The following is a 25,187-nucleotide window of genomic DNA, read 5'->3' as shown; positions in this document are numbered from 1 at the left end:
TGATTAGACAGATTGATATGAGCAGGTGTTCTGAGTCTTTGATTAGACAGCGCTCTGTTATTGAGTTCAGCGGACAATATAAAAAAATAACAGAACAGTGAATTTGGTGATTGACCAATCAGAATCAAGTATTACACCAAGCCGTGTAATAAACTTAGTTACTGTGCACCACTGCTCTCACTCACAGACATCAGCTAGACTGCAGTGGGATTACAGTTATGTACAGTTATGAGTCTATTGGACTCATGAATCATGAGTCACAGTTATGAGTCTATTGGACTCATGGATCAATAATCACAGTTATGAGTCTATTGGACTCATGGATCATGAGTCACAGTTATGAGTCTATTGGACTCATGGATCAATAATCACAGTTATGAGTCTATTGGACTCATGGATCAATAATCACAGTTATGAGTCTATTGGACTCATGGATCAATAATCACAGTTATGAGTCTATTGGACTCATGGATCATGAGTCACAGTTATGAGTCTATTGGACTCATGGATCATGAGTCCTTCAAGTCACTGTGAGTCGTTGAGTCCTAATTCCTGGACTGGTAGACTGAGACTGGTCTTTGTCTCAGGGTTTGGGGACTTTACAGCATCTGGTGTTGTAAACATGTCCTTCAGGGAGGGCCTTGAGTTCCAGTCTTGTTCTTTGGCAAACTTGTAAACTCCTCCAAACAGATCAGGAAACATCTCCATCAGGTCAATACCTGCTACATCTTCAGCACTGTGAACACAAAGCAGTGATCACTGAAGGTGAGCAGTGACACAAGGAACACTCATGGAAAGGCATACAATAACATACAAGAAATCATCAACACTAGAAACAATACAAGTGTACAGAAGACATTGGGGGGCGGGCAATTCTGGTGTCAAGCTTAGAAGACTTTTCTAGGAACAGACAGGTGCTATTTTATGGTGGTTTTGAAGGAGGGTAGGGAATGCCCTACGGTGGACCCTGTGCTCTACAACGAGGAACCAGACCAGTCCACAACAGTCCATTCGGCTCCATTTGCAGGGCCGCCCCCCCCCCCAGGCCATGTAATTGATACACTTCTATTAACTCATTCTGTGCCAAATGGGGGGGGGGGAGAACGTCCAGAACCCAAGATAATATGATCCGAAGATTCGCTGCTCCGTTCACTTCTTGGTTAACTTATTACTTAAAAATCCTGTATCTCGGCTCCTGTGTACTTTTTTTTTTACTATGTATTTTTGGCCGAGACATGCTATTTTCAAAAGTGGAATAAAGGGAACGGGATGTCGCAATGATATATATTTTTTTTTTGCGGAAGCACAGTGAAACCCTCTGGGATTAGCAACCATCAGGGGATCGATCATACAGGAGATACATATTCTGTGACTATTTGAAAATCTAAGAAAAATCTAAAAATCTCTGGCACTGGACAAACACAGCCAGAAATAGGTCTGTCACAGTGGGACTGAATGAGTTAAGTGCAATATTTTGTAGTCTTTAGAAATAAAACAAGGGTTAATATTAAGTCAGTGGCACACGCGCACACGCACATGACTTATGTATATAGTGTGACTGCTCTTTGAGGTGTTATTAAATGTAATTCTACTTACTAGTGCTGATGGAGATCGTGTATGAAGCGCAGCAGTCCAAATGAGTTCTCAGGGTAGGACTTCTTCTCATCATCCATCATCTGGACCAACTCCTGTGGGAACTGGAAGAACATACAACTTAAGGATTTAATTCACTTTGGAACATAAGTATGAATGTGAGCATGAAATTAGATTTTAGATTTGGCAAAACAAGTGTACAACATTTCATATGCAAGGTTAACATGTTATTTAGATTTAAGCAGATGCTTAGTTTATTGTTTACCTGGTATGCTACAGTTTCAATGTACAGATTGACATATTGATAGCATATTGTTTAGACAGATGCTAGGTTCATTGATTACCTGTGATCCTAGTTTACTGAGACACTAAACTGTCTCTCTGCATTCTATGTATGTGTTTACCTTGTTTATTTAAAGTCACTCTGGATAAAGAGTGACTGCTACAGTAAATGTCTACTTTGAAAATTGTATGTAAAACGTTACTTAAAGGCATTAAATAGGGTCTTAAAGAGAAATGAAAGGCAGAAGAAATAAAACAGAAATGATCAAAAGCTCAAAATGCAATGGTTCTCACTCTATTAGAAAATGTTTACTCACATTGTCTTTCCACGTGTTGAACTGGACCTGCTCAGCATGCTGGTCTAACTTCCTGATGAGGTCCTTGTCAGCATTTTGACAGTTCTCAACCTCCTTTAGATTTCCAATCCTTCTCAAGTAGTCTACTTTCCTGTGAAAATAATAGTAATCATTTTGAAAGCATTAGGCGAAAACATGTACCTTACTATTGCATCAAACTGATGTGCTGAATAATATGTGCAATGTAAAATGTTTGTTCTATCTTACCTCTCGTTTGACCAAAAGAAGGGATGAACCAAGCATTCCAGAGTTGTAGGTCTTTTGTTTGGGTCTTCATTGATCATCCTCTCAATAAGATCCTTGGCAACCACATCCTGAACATGGCGCAGATTGTAGTTTCCATCCAGAATGTTGACATCACATCTAGGGCCTTCGCCAAATGGATGCTCGCCTCCAGAAAGGATGTAATATATCAACATCCCAGCCACCTTAAGAATGAGCATGAGAATGAGTAAGAACATTTGTATGCTGTTGTCATTAATTAAATTGTTCTCACGCAGAATAAAAAAGAACAACCTGGATATCAGTGCTTCTTTTATATGGGATATCACCGCCTGCATCCAAAGTCTCCTTTGCCCTCCAGTATCTCGTTCCTGAAGCGCTTGTGACTAGCGTTGTTTGTCCTTCAGGTAATAGTCGGCTTATTCCAAAATCAGCAAATTTTGCCTTGCCTCGAATATCTGCAAGGCAAAGTGGGAAGATCGATATAATTTAAGGGTTTGGGATTGAGTAAAATAAATTCCAGATAAAATTATTTCATTTTTTCCCCCATCGCTTACCAATCAAGACATTCTGGGGTTTGATATCCCGGTGGAGAATTGTAGGATTATGACAATGAAGAATACTTAAACTCTTGAGAACCTGCTTTGCTAGCTGTTTTCTCCTCAATTCACAAAGGCTGTGTTTAGTGATATATTCTGCCAGGTTGTATTCACATAACTGTAGAACAAGGTAAACAAAGTTCTCATCCTCTATAAAGTCCACATATCGTACAATCGAAGGATCATCAAGGTCTGGAAGACGTAACAAGTCTTGTTCTTTCTTCAGCCCTTCATAGTGGTATTTAGACGTTCTCTTCACTGCAACTTCAGTGCCATCATCTCTTAACCCCAAGAAGACTTCATCTCCACAACTTCCCTTTGCGATGCAGAATTCCTTGTCTTTACCAAACACAAGACTCCCGACTTTGCTAACGCTACAGTCATCAGCGTTTATAAGCTTCTCTAACTGTGGCCTCCATCTTTTACTGACTGGGCGCCATTCTCGTGGTTTTGGTGAAGGACTAGGAATGCTGTCATCATTCAGTGGTTCTTCCTCTCCTGATATTAGTCTCATGTTCATCTCAATGGATCTTGATGGCTCTGGAATGGGATTGATTGATTGATTGATTGACTATTTTATTAAAGAGATTGTTAACATTACAGTACAGTCAAATGTTATGCTAAAAGGATAACACAAAACATGTAGATTTAAAAAAAACAAATCAGTTCAATACTTACTAGTTTGCTTCTGCTTTTTCCAGTAGAAAAATCCCAGTATTGCTGTCACCACAATGATGATCACTGTGAGCACAATCCCTGCAATCACTCCTGTGGTGAGACTCACATTCTCTGAAACACAGTGAGTCATAACACAACTGTTGTCAACATTATACAATGAAATAAATCAAATCAACAGCTGTGTTAAAATGGTTCCATCCACTGTCTTGTGAACCAAAGATCACAGGTTTGATTCCTGCCTGGTCTCCATTAACCACCATGGGTCTTACATGCTACAGTAAGTTACTGTACATAAAAGTAACAAGTTACTGTAATATTATTACTTTTTGTAATATAACCAATTAACACAATGTTTTGAATAATAATATTACTGCTATATGATGATAATATTACTGTTACATTTCCCCCAAAGTAACTTGACTTTTTGTTGCACTCCCTCATGGAGCTACTTGCGGATTATTCTAGAGTCAGTCCACCCTAGGTGGACACGCACTGACCTTTTGCACCTTAATCCCTTGTACAACGCACTGACTTTTTTTTGTTGTTTTTTTATTGTGCTCCTTTCCTCTAAACACCTTAACGTCCATTGTCTATCATGCACAGTATAAGTATAACATGCACAGTATACAATACATTGCTGCTATGCTCAGGCACCTTAGTTTTTTTTGTTTTTATTATCTCAGGTACTTTGTAAATATGTAGATAACTTGTCTGGCCTTCTGTTGCTCTCTTGTTTTGATCTCCTTCCCACTTGCACCCCACCCTCTTCTCCCCCCCCCCCCCCCCCTCTTCTTTCTATGGAAACTAACGTTGCGATGGGAACGATGTACAAAAAATAATTTCACCCACTTTTTTATCTTGTAAACCTGTGATGTGACAATAAAACTGATTCTGATTCTGATTGTTACAATTTCCACGAGCCTTGGTGGAATTACAGGTCGAAACTTATTGCGTGATTTGCATGTTGTTATATTGATAACAGTAATTCTGCGTTGCAGCGACCGAGTGACGAGGTACAAGCCTTCAAGCAACAGCTCAGTGCAGTTCTGGACTCCAGTCTAACTCCTCCTCCCTTCCCAGGGAACAAGAGTTTGTTACAATACCTTGTTTTAAGTCCATAAAAGGAATTCATATGAATGACTGTTCTTCTGTATCTCTGCACTCAGAACATTGTGTGTTCTGTGTCAACGTTCAAACATATAATGCAGTCAGTTCTTCATGCAGAAAGATAGTCTATTATTAGCTCCACAGTGCAAAAACAGTATTCAAACAAATCTTTGGGTTCCAAAAAAGATGAATCAAACATTCAACCAAACATGTTTTCGCGCCACAATGATGGCGACAACGGTCAACAACCTTTTGCCCTTGCTGCGCCAACCCATGTTCACACATTTGACATTTTCACCCATTTGGCTCCAACAATGTGCTTCTAACATCACAAAGTTAGGACCAGCTAAACTTTAGAAGCACAGTTTAAGTGGTTAAAATATAACAGTACAGTTTCCAAATATCTTAACATGGTGAACGTATCCATAAAGATGCATGGTAGGGCTTTATGCATTAATCTGGGGTCAGGGTTTACTGTACTGTCCTGAATGTCCTGTAGTGGCCCTCATACAGTCAGAGGCTACGTTTAGACCTCTTTTCATTTTCTCAAGATAATTTTTTCTTCTTTCTTTTTTGAAAATAGCAGATCTACAAGCTCACACTGCGTTGCATCGCAACGCGTTGTGAGCTTGTAGATCTGCTATTTTAAAATAGCCGTAGCCAAGTCACTTCTTTTGAGTTTTCATAAACTTGGTTGCTTATTTCTCTCGCAGAATCTGGCAACACTGGTTAACACTGTTTTTGCACATTTAAACGGAGACGCGAGGCGCAGTGTATTCAAGGAATTCCGGGAAGGAAGTTTCACTTTGTTGCGTTTTCAACCCCTGATAACACCGTTCCCGTGTAAACGGACGGCACATCTGATACTTCATTTTGCCAGTTTCTGTAGAGACGGTCCTCGTGTAAACGGCACCTTACAGTAAGAGGTGCTTACAGAGATTCCTCATGGTGATAGATAGATAGATAGGCAGGCAGGCAGGCAGGCAGACAGACAGACAGACAGACAGACAGACAGACAGACAGACAGACAGACAGAATAAAGATACAATAAAGTCATGCCATAGAGGACTAATGAAAATAATTCCAACCATGTTTTGAACAGTAAATCTTACCAACACGGAGATAGATCTTTATGCTGCCTTTGAAACTGATGGGGTCCAGGCCTCGAACAGAACACTGGTACGTTCCCTCATCTGAGAGCTGCACCCGGGACAGCTTCAGTGAGATGTTACCATGAGACAACCGATCGTCAAACAGGGACGTCCTCTGTTTGTAGGACGGGTTCAGTTCTTCAGAATTCACACGTCCATCGTGGAGACGGTACACGGATGATGGCTCAAGGTCAGGTCTGGTCCAAACCACCGTCTCATTCTCCATGTTGAGATGTGGATAAATGTGACAAGGAAGGACGACATCATCTCCCACTTTGGCCATTACATGCTGAGATGAACCAATCACCTGTGGTTCTTAAAAAAACAAACAAAAATGATTTAGTGTAGTGATATTAATATGTAATATCTATTTATTATTTTCATAGATGTAGGCCTATGTTGTTCACTTATCAACATACTGTATTAACATACTGTTATTAAGATATAATGTCATTTAGACCAGTGGTTCTACAACGGTCCATTAGGCCCCCCCCCACCAGCCAAATTAATAATAACGTTACATTTCTGCTGTAATTGTTATGCACAAAATGAGATAGACTACACCTGTGATCCACACATTTAAAGGCTGTACACTCCATATCGTGAATCACACGTCAGATTGTGCTTAGATAATCTATACACGATTTTACACAGTTTATTTACACGCTATTTACGACCAGCTTACGGCGCCAGAGAGAGCAAAGCAGTAAAAGTTACAGATACAGGACTAAGACAAATAGTGTGTGGCAACGTAGTCACCAAGGGGGGGCGCCACGCCCCCCTTGGTGCTGTAGCCATGTTTGGGATCAGAGATAAAACATAAAGACGTGCTTAAGACTGTGAACCCTAAAATGGCCGCCGCTACCAAGTGACACATGTTGACGCCCCCTTTGACGCCCCTTTGCTACGCACTATAGGTACAGAATAGTGACATCACAAAAAAGACCCTCAAACTAATATGAATAAAGTATACAGATGACAAGAGACTGGATGTTGCAATAGTTATAACGTGTGTATGTGTATATATATATATATATATATACACACATATACACATATACACACACACACATACATATAAATATAGCTTGATGACACATGTAGTAGTTATGCTATGTTGATCAATTGAATACATAGGACCAAATTGGAAACAAGTCCCCAGTACTTGTTTTATAGCCTGGTAAACCCTCCCTCCGGAAATCTCATTTCCATTTGATTCCAGAAGTGAGTCTGGCCTGAAGGCTTGTCTGGGCGTTTCTAGCCCGTACACCAAATGGACGAAGCCTATCAGCGTCGTCGCTCATCGTTCTGTGATTGACAGCGACAGTTGGCCAATCAGGTGGCGAGTTCGAGTGAGCCCGAATGAAGCCGAGTGCAGCCTGAGTGCAGCCGACAAAAGACGAACGGCAGCCATTGTTGTTTGTGCGAGTGCCTTCACTTCTTACTTTCGGTTATAAAACGCTCTCAAACTTCTTTTTTGAGGCACGGAATTTACTTATAAGATATCGTTTGGATAGAATTTAGTTGTTTAACTTCATATATGTGGTCAATTAATCATGACAGAGCCTAAACACCCCCCCCCCTCTGGTGTTGTGTTGAAGGCACTCTAGGAAGTTCTGCTCTGTGGATGTCTCTACCTTTGGCCATGGCTAGTTTCACCTCCTCATTCACAGGCCTGAAGGCACTCTTTTTCATCTTGAGGAGGACAATGATCTCCTGGTTCATCTAGGGTTCATCATTAGAGAAACATTGAACAAGGGAAGTGTTCAAGAGTAATGGAAATGCTCATTACCTGGTTTGGTCTCAACAGTGTGGTTGAAGTGTGGTAGGTGAACTCTGCAGGTCACATGCTCTGTTAGAGCCACTGTCACAGTCCTCTGGACAACATAACAGTGATCTGAAGGTTTCTTTGTCACTGAAGGTTCAGCAGTGATGTTGTTTCCATCACTGTCCCGCAAAGACATCTTAGGTTCAGGAAACCAGCACCCAGAATCACATCTCCAAGATAAGCTATCAGCTTGTATACCAATTAAAGAGATCACTGGCTGAGACACAGACCCTGCAAAAACACAAAGATATTATCAATACAAAGATTTGATTAGTCAGTGAGTCAATCAGTCACATCAGTCTGTTTGGCTCGTTACAAAAAAATATATCTTACCAACACGAAGCTGAATCAAACTGTTTCCCAGGATTGGAACAGAACACCTGTATGTCCCCTCATCTGAGAGCTTCACCCTGGACAGCTTCAGTGAGATGTTACCATGAGACAACTCATCATCCAACAGGAACGTCCTCTGTTTGTACGACGGGTTCAGTTCTTCAGCCATGTCACGTCCATCTTGGAGGAGATGCACAAACTCAGGGTCCAGGTCTGGTCTGGTCCACTCCATCCTTCCACTCTCCACGTTGACAGGAGGTTCAATGTGACAAGGAAGGATGACATCATCTCCCACTTTGGCCATCACTGGCTGAGAAGACCCGATCACCTGAAGTCCTTAAAACAAAACAATATGGATTGAATGTTGATTTTAATAGATGCTGTACAATATACTCCTAGGGAACTCTGTCTACTAAGTATAAAGGGTTTAAGTGGTAACATACTTAGTTGACCACCCGGAGTCCGCAGGACTCTATACTAGGCCCCCATCTGTTTTCGGTGTACACTACATATATTAAAATAGGTGATCTACAAGCTCACAACGCACAACAACACAACACATTGTTCCCCTGCCATTGCACATAAACCCTAAAGGCCCTATTATGGGGTGAACATTCAGTGGAAATAGCTGATCTACAAGATCACAATGCATTGGCTATTACATAATAGGGACGTTAGGGTCCAAGTCTGGATCTCATGCTCACTGAGGACCAGTTGACGGCACTGAGGTCTCAACTAATTGAGATATAGCCATTTTAAGCGAAGTCAGATTTTCCTAGATTATTAGTATGCTTATTTAGCAATAACTTAAAACTACAGCTTGTAGCAGTTTGTCTGAGCTAATCTCACAAACCATTGGGCCGATCAGCAACACATTTCTTGTGCACATTGCCAGTAGGTCACAGTTGCATACAATTTTGTATGTGTTTTACACTTTTTTAAATATCTAACTGAGAAGTACATTAGAAACAACTGTTTATAAGAACATTAGTTTCCAATACGTATTGTAGTCATATCAATGATTCCACTAGGGATGTCCGACATTGACTTTTTTGCCGATATCCCATATTCTGATATTGTCCAACTCCTAATTTCCGATACCGATATCAACTGATACCGATATATGCTTTTTCACCAAAAGTCAACTAATTGTCAGGTAACAACATCAAATATATAATAAAAAAAAAAATATCTATAATATCAATATAATATCTAACAAATCTAATATAATACAGTGATGTTGTTAGGTGAGTCCCGGAACTCACTGATGGTCATTTGAATGAGTCCCACTAATCTTAGATTAGATGTTGGCCTTTTTATTTAAAAAATAATTAAGTGATACAGATATTTTCCGATATTACATTTTTATGCTAATATCGGTCAATAATATCAGACATCCCTAATTCCCACACATCACGGTTTCATATGGGGTAAGGTTTGTTTCAAGAGTGAAGTTGTATCATACCAAAATAGAAACGAGAAGACATGTAGGAAGACATCATATATCAGTGTTGGCCCCTGGACTATTGTCGTGTTAATAAACAACGTGCACGTGAGTCCAACTGTACTTTATGAGGTGTTTCTCACATGTGACGCTGTCTGTCACTCTGCTACTGTGTCGGTTCCCACTCGGTCGCACACCGCTGACATCATCACACGTCGACTCTGTAGTCTTTCTACCACTAACACAATCACACCACAACTACCTCTTTGCCTGTCCGATTCTGCTAAGAATCCATGGACGAGAAAGAAGAGTTTCTTTTCTGTATTTTTTTCTTTCTCACAGAACCAGGAGATAACGTGATCCGAAGATTTACTGCTCCATTCACTTCCTGGTTAATTTATTTGGGAAATAACCTGCATCTCGGCTCCTGTGTTTTACTATGTATTTTTGGCGAGATATTTTTAACAGCGGATAACAAGTGAACGGGAGGTTGCGATGAAACGTTGTTTTTTTTGCGGAAGCAACAGTGAAACCCTCCGTGATTAGCAACCATCAGGGAATCGATCATACTGGAGATAAATATTCTGTGACTACTTGAAAAGGTAAGAAAATCGAAAGATCGCTGGCAGTCTGGGCCTTATTTAGTAGTATATACTCTGGCAGTGAAAGAGTTAAAGGGATATTTCCCTTTCAAACTAATTGTGGGTCATTTTATCATCTACTCAGGCTTTTGAGAGCCCCCAGACAGTTTGGAAGTTGCTTGATTCAGTATTTAGATATTTGATATTCATTTTATCAGACACGCCCCTTCCTATACAAACCCATTGTAACTTCAAACTCCATTTTAACCATGGTAGATTCATCAAAAACACCCGTTCTTGGTTCTGGTGACTCAAGCTGCCCTCCAAATGCGTGAGGGGGTTCGATTACTTGTATTTTATATATATCTTTTGTTGTATTTCGTTTTTTTTTATTCGTTTTTTTTTAATGAATGAAAAAAGTAATTGAAAAAATACTGTCTCAGGTGGCGCAGTCGGTAGCGCTGTCGCCTCACAGCTAGAAGGTCCTGGGTTCGATTCCTGCCGGGGACGCTGTGGGCGCTGGGGGTGTGTCCTCTCCTCCGCGTCATCAGCGCCCATGGGGTTGGTGAAAGGGCCTTTCTGTGTGGAGTTTGCATGTTCTCCCCGCGTCTCCTAGGGTAGTTAATACCCTCACAAAAACATGTAGTAATCCTGGTAGCTATATTGCCTTCCCCACGCCTGATGGAGGGGAAGGGAACTGGTTGGAATAACGTGTTCCTTCCACGCGCTACGGCCAACCGGGGAAACTCTCCCCTGTCAGGTGACAAGAAGGTCAGTTGGCTCTCATGCATTGAAGGAGGCATGAGCTCGGCCCTGGGCTCCCTAGGCTGTGGGAGGCTGGTGTAGCGCTGGTGTAGGGCTGGTGTAGCGCCCAGGATCACTTCGAAAATTGGCACCGGGTGAAAAAAAAGGGTTACAAGGGATAAAAAAAAAAAAAAAAACACGGTCTCCTCACGTATCAGAAGGACAGTCACCAGAACCAAGGACGGGTGTTTTTGATGAATCTAACATGGTTAAAATGGAGTTTGAAGTTTCAATGGGTTTGTATAGGAAGGGGTGATAAAATATCTAAATACTCAATTAACACATGAACACATCGGGTGCCAAACATGTTTCGATGAGTAGCGCATAGGTGCAGGTTAAAACCGTGTTATTCAATCTTTTTGTTTGTTTTTCCACACGGGGGGGGGGGGGGGGGGGGAGGGTGATGCACGATCACTCCGCCATTGTGACTCGCGTGAGAGATGTTATCGTTCCAGGCGTTAGCCAGGACCATCGTGCACCGTGCACGCATGCATTGTTTACATGGATTGCTCGTCGTGAGTCTAGAGCTTTAAACAGCGCAGTGCAGTGCAGCGCAACGGTGAGATTTCTGGCACCCAACGTAATCTGTTTTAATACAATTCTGGCACCGTGTTAACTTAAAAACTGTCCGGGGTGAAACACAAAAGCCTGAGTAGACGATAAAATGAACCAAAATGATTTTGAAAGTAAAATATCCCTTTAAGTCAGTGGTCTTTTTAGTTCTTTTTAGTTCCGAAAGGAGAAATTTGGTGTCTTCCCCAAACTTCATTATTTAAACGTTATTTATGTGTCAATTATGTGTATGAATTAAGTGAAAACAGCTGATCTTGTAGATCGGCTGTTTTCACTATTCCTTTTTTTAAATGTTATTTATGGATAATTTTTATATATTTCGAAAATGTATGAAATCATTTTGAAGGAATGTTAGCTGTTGGGGGGGGGGGGGGGGGTCACCTGCTACAACATTTACATGTTTTCCTTTGATGAAAATCTTTTGAGAATAAAATAAAATAGTATGAAATGTTAGAACAAAGTAAGGAAGAGGACATTTACTCAAGATGCAAAAAAAAGTTTAAAAAAAAAAAAAGTTAAAATGTAGTGTCTGTCCCTCTTCTATCCATGTCTTCACTGAGACATGAGACATCAAACATCTCCAGACAAGAACCCTTTACAATCACATGTGTTCACTGTGTTTTTTTGTTCACTCCCACAGCCCATTTGGTTACTATGTTTGGAATTTCTAAGTTATACAAAATTACATTTATTTGAGTCAGCCATCATGTTATATCCACAACACAAGGTAATGGTAGGTTAAAGGCTGAGCTTCTGTGGAAAACAATAGAATAAACAGTGTCTCTAGAAACATTATGAGAAGAGAAGAACAGAATAAACAGTGTGTGATCTCACAAACCACATCATTTGTTTTGCTTCTTTTTGCACTCCATAACCTGTTTTAGTCACGCCACAACAAGTATTTGCATTTGCACAAATAATGCTACAGAATAAATTTAGAGGATGCACAGATGACCTTTCAGGAGCATATGAGACCCTGATACAGTGTAACAGAATGACAGAGTGTTTACTGAGGTTCCTCAAGGTGTAAAAGAGAGATGATAGAGAGTGATGTTCATTACCTGGTTTAACACTGTGTGTCTCAACAGTGTGGTTGAAGTGTGGTAGGTGAACTCTACAGGTCACATGCTCCACTGTCACATTCCTCTGGACAACATAACAGTGATCTGAAGGTTTCTCTGTCACTGAGGGTTCAGCATTGATGTTGTTTCCATCACTGTCCAGCCAAGACATCTCAGGTTCAGGAAACCAGCACCCAGAATCACATCTCCAAGATAAGAGATCACCTTTTATTCCAGTTAAAGAGATCACTGGCTGAGACATAGACCCTGCAAAACACATAAAAGGATTATCAATTAAACTTTTTTTTTTATCAGTCAGTCAGTCAGTCAGACAGACAGAGATACAGTATTACTCATTACATTTTTCAAAAGTCTTAGTTTTCCATTACAAACCCACATAATTGGTAACGTCATGATTCCTCAATGGAAACAAGACCGCAAGGACTTTTTTAACTGACTTTTTAGACAAAGTATTTTAAATGTAACTGTGCTGTTTTACATTTGTGCCTAATAAAATATTCAATCAATCAATCAATGTTCTTACCCTTTTATGACCATATACAGAGATCTCTGTCTGTCTGTCTGTCTGTCTGCCTTTTATGCCCATACATTGTGCTCCCTGACCTCATCAGTATATGCCCATATATGGGCAGCAAGTTTTGATCTGTGGTTCTGGACAACCAGTCTCTATATATGATATTATGTTATATTATATTATATTATATTATATTATTATATTATAGATATTGTAACAATACCTGTACATTTTATAAACTGCTGCTAAAATATAAGTTATTGTAACAAGACCCTAACTCTTCTTTATATTACTTTCAGCATTTTATCATTATTGTATATTTTTATTGTATATTCTTAGTATTATTTTTGCATAGGCCCCTGGGCCCTTTATTGAATTAATAACAGTTATGTGGAATAATTCATTGATGTTATTATTTATATATTATTACTATCACAAAAACGGGTACAGTACCCCCCATGAATACATAAGTAATAATAATGATGGATTAAAACTAAATAATAATAAAAATAAATAAAGTCATGCCAGAGAGGACTAATGCAAACCATACTGTCAATTCTCTTTTATTGTTGTTTTTCCATCCATGTTTTGAACAGTAAATCTTACCAACAAGGAGCTGGATATCACTGCTGTTGTGGTATGGAGCACACGTGTATGTTCCCTGATCTGAGAACTTCACCCTTGTCAGCTTCAGTGAGATGTTACCATGAGACAACTGCTCAGGAAACAGAGACGTCCTCTGTCTGTATGGCGGGTTCAGAAGATTATAATTCAAATCACGTCCATCTTGGAGAAAATAGTGTATGTGCACGTATGGTGACCCCCTCAGGTCAGTTCTCTCCCACAGCACCTTCTCCTTCTCCATGTTGACAGGAGGTTCAATGTGACAAGGAAGGATGACATCATCTCCCACCATCGCCATCACAGGCTGAGATGAACCAATCACCTGATTTCCTTAAAACAAAACAAAATGGATTCAGTGATATTAATGTTTATTTAGCGCTCATAGCGCGGCACCGAGTGCCGCGCTATGAGCTTGTAGATCTGCTATTTTTGAAAAATCCCTGGCACAAAACATTTTTTAGATGGGGGTCCGCAGCCAAGTACATATCACTTTGGGGGTACTTGACATGAAAAGGTTTGAGAACCACTGATTATATCATCAACATCAACATCAACAGCATCAAGAAACTGTTAGTATTTAGAAGACATTTGTAGAATCCCCCAGAAGCAAAGATTTGAGTTACAAATGTACACTAAATATATATATATTCAAAGATGTGCACAAGTTTTCATGATTTAAAAAAAAAATAGCAGATCTTCAAGCTCATAGCGCGGCACTCGGTGCCACGCTATGAGCTTGTAGATCTGCTATTATTGAATAGCCTAAAGTATAAAATAATGGTTATAGCTAAACATGTAAAATGACACAGTATGTGTTCCTGGTCTTAAAGGGTTAAACCTGCTCGCTACAGGACACACACACACACACACACACACACACACACACACACACACACACACGTGGAAAAAGTACTCAAATGTTTTACTTAAGTAAAAGTATCAATACTGCAATGTAGAAGTGTTCTGTAAAAATATACTTGAGTAAAAGTACAAAAGTATTGGTATCAAAATGTACTTAAAGTACCAAAAGTAAAAGTACTAAAATGTTTCAAAATAGCAGATCTACAAGCTCACAACGCGTCGCGGTGCGACACGTTGTGAGCTTGTAGATCTGCTATTTTCAAATATCCTAGGTATAAAATAGTGGGTAGGGGTAAAAGTTCCTTGTTGAATTAATAACAGCTATCAGGAAGAACTGGTTTATTATTAGTAATATATTATCAGGAACCCTCACACTACCACAACCAAGTTAAAAGTAATAACATATCAGCTTAATGAAAACTATTTAGTCATTCTATTTTATTGTTGTTTTTCATCCATGTTTTGTACAGTAAATCTTACCAACAAGGAGCTGGATCTCACTGTAGCGGTAGTACAGATGTGGAACTTCACACCTGTATGTTCCGTTATCTGAGAGCTTCACCCTGGTCAGCTTCAGTGAGATGTTACCATGAGACAACTGCTCAGGAAACAGAGACGTCCTCTGTGTGTATGACGGGATCTGACCCTCAGAATCCACACGTCCATCTTGGAGAAAGTGCACGTATGACAACCACTCCCCCATGTCATCTCTCCACCACCTCACCGACCTCTTCTCCATGTTGACAGGAGGTTCAATGTGACAAGGAAGGATGACATCATCTCCCACCATGGCCATCACAGGCTGAGATGAACCAATCACCTGATGTCCTTAAAACAAAACAACATGGATTTAGTGTAGAGATATTAATGTGTAATGTTTAATTTATATTCAGATGTGTGTGTGTGTGTGTGTGTGTGTGTGTGTGTGTGTGTGTGTGTGTGTGTGTGTGTGTGTGTGTGTGTGTGTGTGTGTGTGTGTGTGTGTGTAATATGTTGTGTTATTGTGTATAAATACAGGGTGGTGTACCACTATACACTATTAACCCATTCCATCCAGGAACACATCTGTGTCACTTTAGATTTATTTGGCTATTAAAAAATAGCAGATCTACAAGCTCATAGCACAGCACTCAGTGCCGCGCTATGAGCTTGTAGATCTGCTATTTTTGAATACCCAAAAGTATAAAGTAATGGTAATAGCTAAACATGTAAAATGACACAGTATGCGTTCCTGGTCTTAAAGGGTTAAATCTGCTCTCTACAGCACACACACACACACACACACACACACACACAGGTGGAAAAAGTACTCAAATGTTTTACAAGTAAAAGTATCAATACTGCAATGTAGAAGTCTTCTGTTACAAGTAAATGTCCGGAATTAAAAATATACTTGAGTAAAAGTACAAAAGTATTGGTATCAAAATGTACTTAAAGTACCAAAAGTAAAAGTACTAAAATGTTTGAAAATTGCAGATCTACAAGCTCATAGCGTGTCGTGGTGTGACACGTTGTGAGCTTGTAGATCTGCTATTTTCAAATAGCCTAGGTGTAAAATAGTGGGTAGGGGTAAAAGGTCCTTGTTGAATTAATAACAGCTATCAGGAAGAACTGGTTTATTATTAGTAATATATTATCAGGAACCCTCACACTACCACAACAAAGTAAAAAGTAATAACATATCAGCTTAATGAAAACTATTTAATCATTCTATTTTATTGTTGTTTTTCATCCATGTTTTGAACAGTAAATCTTACCAACAAGGAGCTGGATCTCACTGTAGCTGTTGTACATGTCTGGAACAATACACGCGTATGTTCCCTGATCTGAGAACTTCACCCTGGTCAGCTTCAGTGAGATGTTACCATGAGACAACTGCTCAGGAAACAGAGACGTCCTCTGTGTGTATGACGGGTTCACACGCCCAGAACCCACACGTCCATCTTCGAGAATGTGTACATACCACCTCAGGTTAGGTCTCCACCACCTCACCGTCCTCTTCTCCATGTTGACAGGAGGTTCAATGTAACAAGGAAGGATGACATCATCTCCCTCCATGGCCATCACAGGCTGAGATGAACCAATCACCTGATGTCCTTAAAACAAAACAACATGGATTTAGTGTAGATATATTAATGTGTAATGTTTAATTTATATTCAGATAGATGTGTGTGTGTGTGTGTGTGTGTGTGTGTGTGTGTGTGTGTGTGTGTGTGTGTTTTAAATATGTTGTGTTATTGTGTATAAATACAGGGTGGTGTACCACTATACACTATTAACCCATTCCATCCAGGAACACATCTGTGTCACTTTAGATTTCTTTGGCTATTAAAAAATAGCAGATCTACAAGCTCATAGCACAGCACTCAGTGCCGCGCTATGAGCTTGTAGATCTGCTATTTTTGAATAGCCAAAAGTATAAAGTAATGGTAATAGCTAAACATGTACAATTACACAGTATGCGTTCCTGGTCTTAAAGGGTTAAATCTGCTCTCTACAGCACACACACACACACACACACACACACACACACACACAGGTGGAAAAAGTACTCAAATGTTTTACAAGTAAAAGTATCAATACTGCAATGTAGAAGTCTTCTGTTACAAGTAAATGTCCGGAATTAAAAATATACTTGAGTAAAAGTACAAAAGTATTGGTATCAAAATGTACTTAAAGTACCAAAAGTAAAAGTACTAAAATGTTTGAAAATTGCAGATCTACAAGCTCATAGTGTGTCGTGGTGCGACACGTTGTGAGCTTGTAGATCTGCTATTTTCAAATAGCCTAGGTGTAAAATAGTGGGTAGGGGTAAAAGGTCCTTGTTGAATTAATAACAGCTATCAGGAAGAACTGGTTTATTATTAGTAATATATTATCAGGAACCCTCACACTACCACAACAAAGTAAAAAGTAATAACATATCAGCTTAATGAAAACTATTTAATCATTCTATTTTATTGTTGTTTTTCATCCATGTTTTGAACAGTAAATCTTACCAACACGGAGCTGGATGTCACTGTAGAGGTTGTCACTGTAGAGGTCGCCCAGGTGTGGAACATGACACCTGTATGTTCCCTGATCCCAGAACTTCACCCTGGTCAGCTTCAGTGAGATGTTACCATGAGACAACTGCTCAGGAAACAGAGACGTCCTCTGTTTGTAATCCGGGTTCTGATCCTCAGAATCCACACGTCCATCTTGGAGAAGGTGCACGGATAATGACTTGTCCGTAATGACTTGTCCGTGCACATATTCATTTATACTCAGGTCAGTTCTCCTCCACCTCACCGTCCCCTTCTCCATGTTGACAGGAGGTTCAATGTGACAAGGAAGGATGACATCATCTCCCTCCATGGCCATCACAGGCTGAGATGAACCAATCACCTGATGTCCTTAAAACAAAACAACATGGATTTAGTGTAGAGATATTAATGTGTAATGTTTAATTTATATTCAGATAGATGTGTGTGTGTGTGTGTGTGTGTGTGTGTGTGTGTGTGTGTGTGTGTGTGTGTGTGTGTGTGTGTGTGTGTGTGTGTGTTAAATATGTTGTGTTGTTGTGTTATTGTGTATAAATACAGGGTGGTGTACCACTAGACACTATTAACCCATTCCATCCAGGAACACATCTGTGTCACTTTAGATTTATTCAAGCTCATAGAGCGGCACTGTAAAATGACACAGTATGCGTTCCAGGTCTTAAAGGGTTAAATCTGCTCGCTACAGCACGAACACACACACACACACACACACACAATTTATAACCTCATATTCACCTCTTATAATAAAGGTTATCAGTCCACACTCTCCTGTATGTAACAGTGTAAATAACTTTTATATTTAGTAAATCTGTCATGTTTAACTTTAACGTCTTAAACTTGTTTACTGAATACATGTAGAAAAGTGTTTCACAACCTTTTGTCTGCCAGGGCACACCTATATCCAGTGGTGTAAGTACATTTACTCAAGTAATGTAATTAAGTAAATTGTTGAGGTATTTTTACTTTACTGGAGAATTCCCAATTTTCAGTACTTTTACTTCTACTCCACTACGTCTCAGAGGTAAATGTTGTACTTTTACTCCACTACAATTATTTGAAAACTTTTTAACTTTATCGTCTTACCTGTTACAGATGTTACAGATGTGGTGAACCAGCTGCTCCAAGTCACCAGGAAAATGAGTAAATAAATCCTCATGGTTGATTTTACACAAACTGTGACTTAGAAGGAAAAACAAGAGAGCGAGTGAGACGAATGATTTCTGCTGCTTCACTTCTGACTGAAGAACACATTAATCTGATCCAACCTGTTTAAATGTGTTTACTGAATGCCATGTAGAGCAGTGTTTCACAACCTTTTGTCTGCCAGGGCACACCTTTTATAGTGGTGTAAAGTAACTAAGTACATTTACTCAAGTAAAGGAGTATTCCCAATTGTCTGTACTTTTACTCCACTACATCTCAGAGGCAAATATTATACTTTTACTCCACAACAATGATTTGAAAACTTTAGTTACTAGTTAGCTTTGCAGATCTACAAGCTCAAAATTGTGAGCTTGTAGATCGGCTATTTTCTAATTATTTTTTTTATACAACTGAAAACTTTTGAAATGGGACATTCTGCATAATGAGTACTTTATGTACATATTTATACCAATTACTTTTACTCAAGCGCTCTCTCTACATCTCTCTCTCTCTGACCTGAGAGAGAGAGAGAGAGAGAGAGAGAGAGAGAGAGAGAGAGAGAGAGAGAGAGAGAGAGAGAGAGAGAGAGAGAGAGAGAGAGAGAGAGAGAGAGAGAGAGAGAGAGAGAGCAAAAAAAAAAAATGAAATTCATGGTGTAGACTCTACACCATGAATTTCATTTTTTTTTGGTTTTTAGTATTTTTTGGGCTCCCCAGTGTCTCTTGTACCCCAAAAAATATTTGTTTTTAACATTCAGTCATTCATTCTCATTTCAGAGATTTTCAGAATGGGCGTGTCTGAACAGGCCATTTCAGAATGGCAATGCAAGTGACATCACTTGCATTGCCATTGCATTGATGCTGGCCAGACAGAATTGCTCAGTAGCCCCCCCCTACCCAAGAGGACGTTTTGGTATTGCAGCTGAAAGTGCTGTATAAGCCAGAGACAATTGACTTGGGATGAGTATATCTGAGTGATGATTTAGGCTCAAACCTTTTGAAAAAGGTTTGAGGGACATACACCATATGATATTAAATATCATTTTTTTTTTTAATTCATGGTGTAGATCCTTTAAGAGTGTTGTATTGTTATTATTATTATTAGATACTGTATATATGTGTGTTGGAGGGAATCACATCCTGCCAAAAACTAGACTACAGCGCTGGCATACATGGCCTACATATTTTTCTACACTTCTAATAGCCTACATGACTCATATACAGGGACGCCGGCTTTTGTGCGTGGCCATGGGGGCTGAACTTGACCACCACTCACCCCCCCCCCCTTCCCCCCCCCGCCCCCCCTCCACCCACTGCGTTGCGGGCATGTACGCACGCTCGATTTTTTTGGCTTAATTAATTCATTAAATGACCATAAAACAACATTAACAACACTCTACCCATCCTTCAGTGTGTCCCATCCTCAAATGTTTTACTTAAATAAAAGTACTTATTTTAGTAGTAGCCTATAGTTACTTCTACTCCACTACATATAGACAAATATTGTACTTTTACTCCACTACAATTATTTGATAACTTTATTTAGTTACTTTGTAGATTTTGATTATTATTACAAAACCACTTATACAGTATATATACTTTGGCAATTTGAAAATAGCAGATTTGCGACGCGTTGTGAGCTTGTGGATCTGCTATTTTCAAATAATTTGTATACATTTTAAATTGTGAAATGGGACCTGCATAATGAGTACTTTTACTTTTGGTACTTTAAATACATTTTGATAACAATACTTTTCTACTTTTACTCAAGTACATTTTGAATACCTTACTTTTACTTGTAATAGAGTATTTTTACATCGCAGAATTGATACTTTTGTTTAAGTAAAACATTTTAGTACTTTTTCCACCATCAAATATCTCCTAAACAATCTTTTAATAGAATTAATTAACAATAAATATCAATTAAATAATACAAGTTTTTGAATTATAAAATAAAAAATATTTATTAGTCCAAATTAAGTCACAGGCTTTTACATTTTTTGTAGGCCCCTCCCACTAATTGTGCAAGCCAATTACATTGTCACATGTCATCAGAGATCATGTGTAGCTTAAATGGAGTGGATTGGTCCAAAAATAATCATGTTTTTGCATCAAACGGTTACATTTTGTGCATTTGTGGCGCCCCCTATGGATCAAAGTGGGAATGCTTTTAGGGATTCGTTGAGTAAACTACCCTTGACATGTGATTCAAATTTGGGATTGACCGGACGTTTCGTTCGTGAGTTTTGGCCTTTTTTGTAAAAATCCCTCCCGCTAATTTTAGAAGTCATTTATTGAATGAAATTCCGTTTGGAGGTGTTTATCGTATGGGTCCAGAGAGCATGTGCACCGATTTTTGTGAAATTTGGACAAAATATGTGGGAGGAGCTAAAAGTGTGTTTTGAAGAAAATTCAAAATGGCGGAAAATCTATCCTGACGCAAATGGGCGTGGCCTATACGGGGAGTTGTGTCATGACCCAAGGAATCTAGGGAAAAAGATTTTTATTTTACGACCTACGGTTCAAAAGTTATAGGCCAAAACGTAAAGGGGGCTTTTATAGCGCCACCATGAGGCCGACTGGTGTACTTTTGTTTTTGGATAATTTCGGACTAAATTATGAACCTCCCCTCCAAGCCTTGTAACTCTAGCCCTTACAGTTTCTGAGAAAAAAAACTTGAAATCGAGTTCTCATTTTCCCATTAAAGTGGATGGGGAAATTTAATGCACTAATACATTAATATCAATTAAACTATGTAACCAATCTCTTAGCAAAATATACACGCACGATTCCCGGTGAAGCCGGTCATTTTGACATATGGCATGTGGGATAATGAGTGTCCTAGTCTCACACTCAATCAAACTCTGCAGCCGCACTGAGGCCCCCTGACATTACCTGTTTGCTTTCTAAACTCGATCTAGCCTTTGATTGCCTTTCAATAAAACCATATTTGATAGACATAGGTATCACCTACATGTTACTGATTATAGGGAATGTTATATTATTGTAATCCGTTGTTTATTTCCTGAGCAATGGAATTATGTTGCAGCTAAAACTCTTGGAGTTGCAACATGGCAACCCCGTTTGCCATGTTGCCATGGAGACCTATGGAGCTTTATGATTGGGTAGTGGAAAAGGCCTCACGTGATTGGCTCATACCCGGAAGTGCAGAGTGCCAAAAACAAAGTTTTGCAATCCGTAGAACAGATCTTCGAGCGAGCAAACTGTTGTTTTTTTCTGGTCACAATGTTCATTGTAAATATAATTCTACAATTACAACATGTTTAACACATGTTACAAACACACAAAAATATATATATAGCAAAAAAGTTTAAAATATTTTTTTTATGGACACATTTTTATCTTAGGAATAAAAATCTTTTGCTTACAAATACAAATCTTTTTTTTACGAATACAAATCTTTTATTTACGAATACAAATATTTATTTTACGAGTACAAATTATTTTTACGAATACAAATATTTTTTTTACAAATACAAGATTTGTTTACAAATACAAAATCTTTTTACAAGTACAACATAATATTGGCACTAAATTGAGCTCATACAGTTGATTAGTTACAAAATATCCCTGGGCAGATTTAACAGAACTGATGATTTACGTACACATCATGACTTATATTACAAACATAAACAAACAGATACTGAATATATTACAATATATTACAAACAGAAGTGATACCTCAGGGGTCTTCTTCTTTCGTGAATCATCATCAGATGTCCAGCTCAATGACGTGCAGCCACGCCCTCGTCTCAGGTCCCATATCAAAGAGACCGGCCTCCGATGGTGGTCTGTACAGGACACAGAGGTGATTTTGTGATCGGCAGTCTGCATAAGCATACAGTGCAGTCTGTCAGGCCCAAACTGTGGGAGGAGCATCGCAGCAAAATAAAGTGTATCTAGAAAGAAAGAAGAAAAATGAAGTCGGAAGATTACTATAGCCTACTATAGTCCACACTAATAAACACAGATCATTTGTGGTGCAGTTGATTAGTTACAAAATATCTGTACAGATTTAACAGAACTGATGAATTACGTACACATCATAACTTACAGCCTGGTGTACAGCCTGGCGTACAGCCTTGCCGTGATGATGCGTTCGCTCATCGGCGTAGGGAGCAGTTGCTCCATCCATCACGAGGTGCCCCGGCCCAGTCCAGCTCATCTCACTAACACCTAGTATGTTGAGGCGATATTCTCTCATCGTCTTCAGCACCTGGTCCATACGACCACACTGGAACAGTGTTCGGACGTTTCTGGCCTTGGTGATGAAGATCTCGGGAAAGAAAGAAAGAAAGATCATACAGATCATCTGTGGTGTGCAGTTGATTAGTTAGCGACAAAATGAAACATTTATTACAAACCTAAACAGATATTACATATATTACAAACAGAAGTGATACTTGGGCGTCGTCTTCTTTCGTGTGTCATCATCAGATGTCCAGCTCAATGACGTGCAGCCACGCCCTCGTATCAGGCCCAAACTGTGGGAGGAGTAGCACGGCAAAATAAAGTTTATCTAGAAAGAAAGAAGAATGAAGTCGGAAGATTACTATAGCCTACTATAGTCCACACTAACAAACACAGATCATTTGTGGTGCAGTTGATTAGTTACAAAATATCCGTAGACAGATTTAACAGAACTGATGAATTACGTACACATCATAACTTACAGCCTGGTGTACAGCCTTGCTGTGATGATGCGTTCACTCATCGGCGTAGGGAACAGTTTCTCCATCCATCACGAGATGCCCCTGCTCAGTCCATCTCATCTCACTAACGCCTAGTATGTCGAGGCGATAATCTCTCTTCAGCACCTGGTCCATAAGACCACACTGGATCAGTGTTCGGACATTTCAGGTGCCTACTCCTGTGTTGGCCTTGGTGTTGAAGATCTCGGGAAAGAAAGAAAGGAAAGAAAAAAAGAACGAAAGAAGATCATGCAGATAATTTGTGGGGCAGTTGATTAGTTACAAAATATCCGTAGGCAGATTTAACAGAACTGATGATTTACGTACACATCATGACTTGATTTATACACATATAGTGTGTACATCTGTGTGTGTGTGCGCACACACACACAGACACACACACTTTGGTAGAGGTTTGGATTGTGTAGTTACCTTGCCATGATGTAACTCCAAAAGTCACTGCAGATCAACAGCGAGACAAAATGTAACATATATTACAAACATAAACAAACAGATATTATATATATTACAAACAGAAGTGAGACTCAGAATTCTTCTTTTTTCGTGCATCATCATCAGATGTCCAGCTCAATGACGTGCAGTGATGCCCTCGTCTCAGGTCCAACATCAAAGAGGCCGGCCTCCGATGGTGGTCTGTACAGGACACAGAGGTGATTATGTGATCGGCAGTCTGCTTAAGCATAATGTGCAGTCTGTCAGGCCCAAACTGTGGGAGGAGTAGCACGGCAAAATAAAAATTATCTAGAAAGAAAGAAGAATAAAGTCTGAAGATGACTATAGTCTAGTAGGCCTATAGTCCACACTTATAAACACAGATCATTTGTGGTGCAGTTGATTAGTTACAAAATATCCGTAGACAGATTTACGTACACATCATAACTTACAGGCTGGTGTACAGCCTTGCCGTGATGATGCGTTCGCTCATTGGCGTAGGGAACAGTTTCTCCATCCATCACGAGGTGCCCCTGGCCAGTCCAGCTCGACGTGATAATCTCTCATCGTCTTCAACACCTGGCCCATACGACCACACTGGAACAATGTTCGGACGTTTCAGGTGCCTACTCCTGTGTTGGCCTTGGTGTTGAAGATCTCGCGAAAGAAAGAAAGAAAGAAGGAAATAAGGAAAGAAAAGAAAGAAAAGAAAAGAAAAGAAAAAAAGATTATACAGATCATTTGTGGGGCAGTTGATTAGTTACAAAATATCAGTAGGCAGATTTAACAGAACTGATCCTTTACGTACACATCATAACCTACAACCTGGTGTACAGCCTTGCCGTTATGATGCGTTCGTCGGCGTAGGGAACAGTTGCTTCATCCATCAAGAGGTGCCCCTGACCAGTCCAGCTCATCTCACTAACGCCTAGTATGTTGAGGCGATAATCTCTCATCGTCTTCAGCACCTGGTCCATTAGAACAGTGTTCGGACGTTTCAGGTGCCTACTCCTGTATCTCCGAGAGAGCGAGAGCGAGAGAGAGAGAGAGAGAGAGAGAGAGCAAGCAAGCAAGCTACCAAATATAAAAAAGAAAAATGCTCATTAGATTGTTCATAAAATAATATTGGAGGCAACGCTTCCATAGAGGTGTTATGCGTGATATGCTCGTCATGTTTCTGGGCTTTCCTAAGGGTGAGGATGTG

General features: G+C 39.6%; 1 protein-coding gene across 1 annotated transcript; it reads right to left on the bottom strand.

The window, feature by feature from the left end:
- Positions 1–501: 501 nt before the first annotated feature.
- LOC308101583 (uncharacterized protein) lies at positions 502–24,504 on the bottom strand (the record flags this gene model as incomplete). The annotated part of the gene is made up of 16 exons (XM_080451003.1): positions 502–736; positions 1,597–1,697; positions 2,193–2,322; positions 2,439–2,659; positions 2,748–2,911; positions 3,011–3,592; positions 3,731–3,841; positions 5,950–6,295; positions 7,594–7,713; positions 7,860–8,047; positions 8,252–8,485; positions 15,113–15,203; positions 16,394–16,428; positions 17,632–17,737; positions 22,894–23,055; positions 24,436–24,504. The coding sequence occupies 16 exons, from the start codon at positions 24,502–24,504 to the stop codon at positions 526–528; spliced, it is 2,871 nt and encodes a 956-aa protein (XP_080307129.1). The 3' UTR covers positions 502–525.
- Between the last annotated feature and the right edge of the window lie 683 nt (positions 24,505–25,187).

Source organism: Gymnoscopelus braueri (assembly GCF_963280865.1).
Source record: "Gymnoscopelus braueri genome assembly, chromosome: 15".
In the NCBI taxonomy this organism is placed as follows: Eukaryota; Metazoa; Chordata; class Actinopteri; order Myctophiformes; family Myctophidae; genus Gymnoscopelus; species Gymnoscopelus braueri.
The sequence above is the reverse complement of the archived record's forward strand: the minus strand, read 5'-3'. Positions and strand labels throughout refer to the sequence as shown.